The 5,431-nt window shown below is 54.5% G+C and overlaps 1 protein-coding gene across 1 annotated transcript in view; it reads right to left on the bottom strand.

The window, feature by feature from the left end:
* Positions 1 to 3,779: 3,779 nt before the first annotated feature.
* Positions 3,780 to 5,431, bottom strand: part of LOC103252281 (glutamine--fructose-6-phosphate aminotransferase [isomerizing] 2) — a gene marked incomplete at its 5' end in the record, with an annotated part of 11,206 nt that continues 9,554 nt past the window's right edge. Inside the window, one exon of the mRNA XM_008050911.1 lies at positions 3,780 to 3,824. Coding sequence (XP_008049102.1) covers positions 3,780 to 3,824 — 45 coding nt within the window. The remainder of the gene's footprint in view (positions 3,825 to 5,431) is intronic.

Below are 5,431 nucleotides of genomic sequence, written 5' to 3'. Positions count from 1 at the left end.
AGGGAGGCCGGACGCGACTGGGAGATCTCTGGGTGGGGGGATGGCCTTTGGGGCTGCACTGAGGAATGGCGCGGGGGGGGGCCGCCGTCGCAGAGCGCCAGTGTCCACAGCGTGGCCGGGCCGGGCCCGAACGGGGAAGGAGCTGCCCCTGCGGAGGGCGAGGGCTGGGGCCATGGTGGGGAGGCTGCAGAACTTGGGGAGGGCGCCCGCCTGGGACCCGGGTTCCGAGGCACTGAGGCCTGGGCTAGGCTGGTGGAGCCACTGGGCCTCGAGGGGGCTGGGCCGGAGAGAGGAAGGGATCTAGCCAGGGTGTCCCCCCTTGGACCACCCATGGTGGTCCCTGGGGGAGTTTTCTAACGGGAGTAGGCGCATCCTGCTTGAAACTCTAGCTGTGTGTGACCTGCCTTGAGGAAGGCCACCTGGGGGGCTCCTGCCCACCCCTGTCCTCACCTCAGGCCAACCTGCCACCTGCTCAGGGTCACAGAGAAAACGGGACCAGAAGTTGCCGTGACCAGGGATTATGGAAACTAGCGAAAGCCTGGCTGGCAGAGCTGTGGTTCTACCAAGGAGCATGCCCGGGGTTATCTCTGGGTGGGGGTGGGGCACGGCCCAAGTGCTCAGGCAACCCCACCCACACCAAGCGAGTACCCAGTGTGTGTTTCTCGCTGTGTTATCTGTAAGAGTTCTGTCGGCCCCAGAGACACTGCCAGGAATGGATACAGTGGAGGTGACATGGGGAGGGCCGCTGGCCCACGCCTTAGAGCAGCGCCAGGAATCCTGGTGGAAAGATCGGCCACCGGCCAAGCCAGGTGGGACACGGCACATGCCTCACCTGGCTTGTGGTGGGAGCAGCAGGTGAGAAGGGCCCCCTGGACAGAGGATGCCCTTGTTGAGGCTAAGTGCTGGCCGGCGGCTCAGGCAGAAATGGCACCTTGGGCCCACAGGTTCTGGAGTGAAGTGGCCGGCTGTGTGGAGGGCACTAGTGGTCACCTGGCTAGCGGTAGGAGAGGTGAGGGCACAGAGAGCTCTGAGGACCTCATGCCTCAGTACTGCTGACAGGTGGCACGTGGACTGTCCTCGGGTCACTGATCGGCCTTGTTTAGGCCAGAGAGGCTGGAGAAACAAAGGAAATCCACAACAACGTAAGTCAAGAAAATGTTCCAGAACCGATGGCCACGAGTGGCCAGACTGAAGTCAGCGCTAAGTGAAGCGACCTGAGGCAACTCGCTGTGATGTTTCAGGACACAGAAAATAAGGAGGTAGAAAGGTCACCCATAGAGATGCAGCAGAGAGTGTTACAACTCTGAAGGAAAGGCTTTCTTGCCTAGAATTCTATATTTAGCTAAACCCTCAATCAAATGTGAGTAGTGAAGTCATTTCCAAACACGCAAGGTCTCAGCAAGTTTAGCTCCAGCTGTCGACTGAATGTTTTTGTGTCCCCCTAGAATTTGTGTGTTGAAATCCTAACCCCAAGGGAATGGTGTCAGGAGGTGGTGCCTTTGGCAGGTGCTGGGACCCTCATGAATGGGATCAGTGCCCCTATCAAAGAGGCCCCGGAGAGCACCCTCCCCCTTTCCATGACAGCATAGCGAGAGGACTGCTGAGTGTGAGCCGTCCCTAGTCTGCTGTCACCTTGATCGTGGACCTCCCAGCCTCCAGAGCTGTGAGCAACACATTCCTTTTCTGTTAAATTTAATTTTTTTTTATTATTTGTAGAGATGAGGTCTCACTGAGATGTCCAGGTTTGGAAGCAGAATGTGCAGGCAGCCCCCTTCCTTGACCGCGTCTCTCCTGCACGTCCCTGGTCCCCACCGTGGCCTGCTAGGAACCCAACTGTACCCCATGTCTCCCAAGACTCCTGTGACCTTGTCACAACTTCCTGAGGAGGGGCTCGTCAGCTCCCAGAGAAGCCCTCCTGGGGCCTCTGCTCCACGGGGCAGCTGCCCTGTCCTTGCACAGCGACTGTGTGTTTGCCCTCCAGTTTCAAACGATGTTTAGGAACAGACCCCAGGTGAACCACAGAACATCAAGGGCACAGCTGGCACAAACATCAGGATGCTTTCGCTCCTTGGGCATTAGGATTAGATGCACTTCCAGGGCTCCCCAGATAAACATGTCTGGCTGTCTGTAATCAGACTCCTGACCCCGTACGCTGTGTTGGCTGTGGCTGGGTCAGCAGGACAAAACCATCCTGGGCTCTTCCAGCAGGACTGAGTGCTGCTAGCTCATGGGGCCTGGAGCATGGAGTCGCGGGAGCTCCTGTGGTTCCCAGGTCTGGCCACCCTCGGGACGCTGGAGGAGCCATGGGAACCCGGTGAGCTGAGTTTGGGGGTTCTGGGGAGCACTCGAGGGCCACAGCAGCACCCCATCTGCTGAAGTCCTGTTTCCATCTGCCCCTGCCGGAGACAAATAGGTCGTGCGGTTCCTGCCTGGAGCAGCCTTCCACACGCCTCCCTGGAGCGCTCTCGCTGGCGGAGTCTCACCTGGAAATGCAGCTCCAGGCAGAAGAGGGAAGAGCTTGCTGTGTAGCCCGCAGTCATCAGGATGGGTTGAATGAGTTGCCAGCACTGCCCGCACCAGGCAGCTGTCGTGAAGGCTCTGTTCACGCTGTGCAAATTCAGCCCAAATTCAACCTCATAGACCTCAAAACCCCGGCCAGGCTTTCTCCCTTCGGCCTGATTACTAAACTCGATGAATATTAGAGGCTTATTGGGAAAAAACGCCCCAAAACAGAGTTGAAAGTTTCAACCCCAATGCTGCCTCCACGCTCTGGGCTGCTTCGCCAGTTCCGGGACCCTCAGCTGAGTGCTGCATCGCCCATGTCGTGTCCTAGGAAAGAGCCCTCCTTTGCATGCTAGAAGCAGCTGCTAGCCAATAGGGCTGCCACCAAGACACCACTGAGCCCCGGAGTCCCCAAATCCAAAGGGCACAAGAAGAGTGAAGTTAATGGAATCCAGACACACAAGACTGGAAAGGCTGTATGATTTTTATTGTCTTAAAATTGCATAGTACTTCGATTGTGCATGCTTTCAAACGGAGAGCTTCCAAACGGAGAGCCAGTTGCCTGCTGCAATCACTCTCTTGCGTGGGTACCTCAAGCCGTCTTACACGGGCAGGGAGTGAGGCCAAAATGCTGCCTGGGCTTAAGAAGAGCCGTGATCAGGTTACATGGAAGTCGGAGCGTGGGAGGGATCTGGGCACAGATGAGAAGACGTTGGATGAAGCTGGGATTTCCATCAGACTTGCTGGAGGCACCGGCACAGGTGGGGGCGGAGCGAGGAGGGGCTTCAGGGGTCCCGGGACGGGATTCCAGAGCCCCTCAGAGAGGACAGGAGAGGAGGAAGGAGTCCCGGGGGCCAGTGCTGTGCCCAGATGTGATGAGGCCGCCCAGGAGAGCCCAGGACACAGGGTGGCTGGGACACCGTTGAGAAGACCACGGCTGCAGAAAGCCACCTGCTAGAGAAATAACTTAGAGGCTATATAGTCGTCATCATAAATACTTTGTCTTTGAAAACTCGCTAGTGTTGGTTAAAGGGTCCACAGTGACCCCGGAGAGCTGCGTCTCTATTGCACAGTCGTGGCGAGGTCGCTCTGCTCCCACGTAAACCTCGGGCGACTTTGGCCCTGTAGCAGCAGCATCTGCTGGAAGCAAAAGCACTTGGGTGAAGGCACTGGAAGCAGTCGAGGCTGCGGCAATGCGCACAACGCAGGCGCCCGTGTCCTCCCATGCGGTGTCCCCGCCGGGGAGACAGGTCTGGACTTGGACTCGGTGTCTGCTCTCATTCCACGGTCACAGACTTGGCCAGGTTTCTAGGGAAGTCGACCTGGAAGGGAGAAGAACTGCGACTCAGGCTTCAGCCACGTGTTTCAGGCTGGTTACTGCCAGGGTGTGTGAACACAGGCCGGGCTCCTGGGCCTCCCGGCACAAGCGTGGGGCCTGCGTCTAAGAAGCGGCTCCTCGTGCCAGCAGCTCCGTGTCCCCGCACAATGTCTGGTTCGTTCAACAAACATTTATTGTGCCCCAATCTGTGTCATGCCATGCTAACGCTCTTTAGAGGATGTGATCAATGCTTTTAAGAACAGGCCCCTCGAGGTGCACTGTTAAAAATTCACCTTTCTTGGAAGGTCAGGCACGAATTTCGTGTGACTTGTTAGTTTAGGGTGAAGCAGGAGGAAATGTGACTGGGAATGGTTTCTAAAGTGGGCTGCCTTTTCATCGGCAATGTCCTATTACATCTATATGCTTCAAAAAGAGGAAACAGACATGACAAAATGTCAGCAAGTGTCAGTTCTGGACGACACGTACGCATGCAGGTGTGTGGTATGCTATCATTTGCACTGCTCGGTATTTTTCAAAAGTTTCTCACCATTGGGCAGTATGTGTTAGGGTCTCCAGGATGTGCAATCGTTTGCTGACTAAGGACAGAGCTTCAATGTGGGACACAGGTGCATGTACACAGCAGACAAAAAACTTGGAGCAGCTTGAGTAGCAGAAGACTGGCTAAGTCATTGTCCAAAAAGATCATGTTATAAGGTTGCAATAGGACATTAGTAAAGTTGCATATAACATGTTCGTTCATAGAGATGCGAGAAAAGACTTGCAATGTGATAATAAAAGGAACATGCAACATTTTATCCGATAATATTGAAAAATGTTTTTTAAAAAGCTACACGCACAGGAAAAACTGTACAATGTTAAATTTGCTAAGTAACATTGCCTCTGAGTGATGAGGTGATAGTCTAATGATAGATTTCCTCGATATGTTTTGCAGTTTCCAGCTTGTTTGGGGGAGGAGACATAAGCTACTTTAAAAAGAAAGTTACCTTATTATAATTTTTAAAATTTTGAGTTGGAGTCCTACTCTATTGCCCAGGCTGATTGTGCAGAGGCACAATCATGGCTCATGGCAGCCTCAACCTCCTGGGCTCAGGTGATCCCTCTGTCTCAGCCTCCCAAGTAGCTGGGACTACAGGTGTGTACCACCACACCTGCCTAATTTTTCTATTTTTTGTAGAGACAAGGTCTCACTCTGTCATCCACGCTGGAGTGCAGTGGCACGTTCACAGCCACCACAGTCATGACCTGCTGGACTCAGGTGATCCTTCCATCTCTGCCTTCCAAGTACCTGGAACTACAGGTGTATGCCACCATGTCTGGCTAATTTTTTGATTTATTGCAGAGACAAGGTCTTGCCAAGATGCCCAGGCTGGTCTTGAACTCCTGCGATCAGGCAGTTCTCTCACCTCCACCTCCCAAAAGTGCAGGAATTGCAGACATGAGCCACCATGCTCGGCCTTAGGCTGGTCTTGAACTCATGCGCTCAAGTGATCCTCCTGCCTCAGCCTCCCAAAGTTACTGGGATTACAGGCATGAGCCACTGCACCTGGCTGAAAGTTACTTTAAAGGAATGATTTGGTCGGGCTCGGTGGC

Source organism: Carlito syrichta, unplaced genomic scaffold (genome assembly GCF_000164805.1).
Source record: "Carlito syrichta isolate Samal-C Ts95f unplaced genomic scaffold, Tarsius_syrichta-2.0.1 Scaffold154169, whole genome shotgun sequence".
Lineage (NCBI taxonomy): Eukaryota > Metazoa > Chordata > Mammalia > Primates > Tarsiidae > Carlito > Carlito syrichta.
The sequence above is the reverse complement of the archived record's forward strand: the minus strand, read 5'-3'. Positions and strand labels throughout refer to the sequence as shown.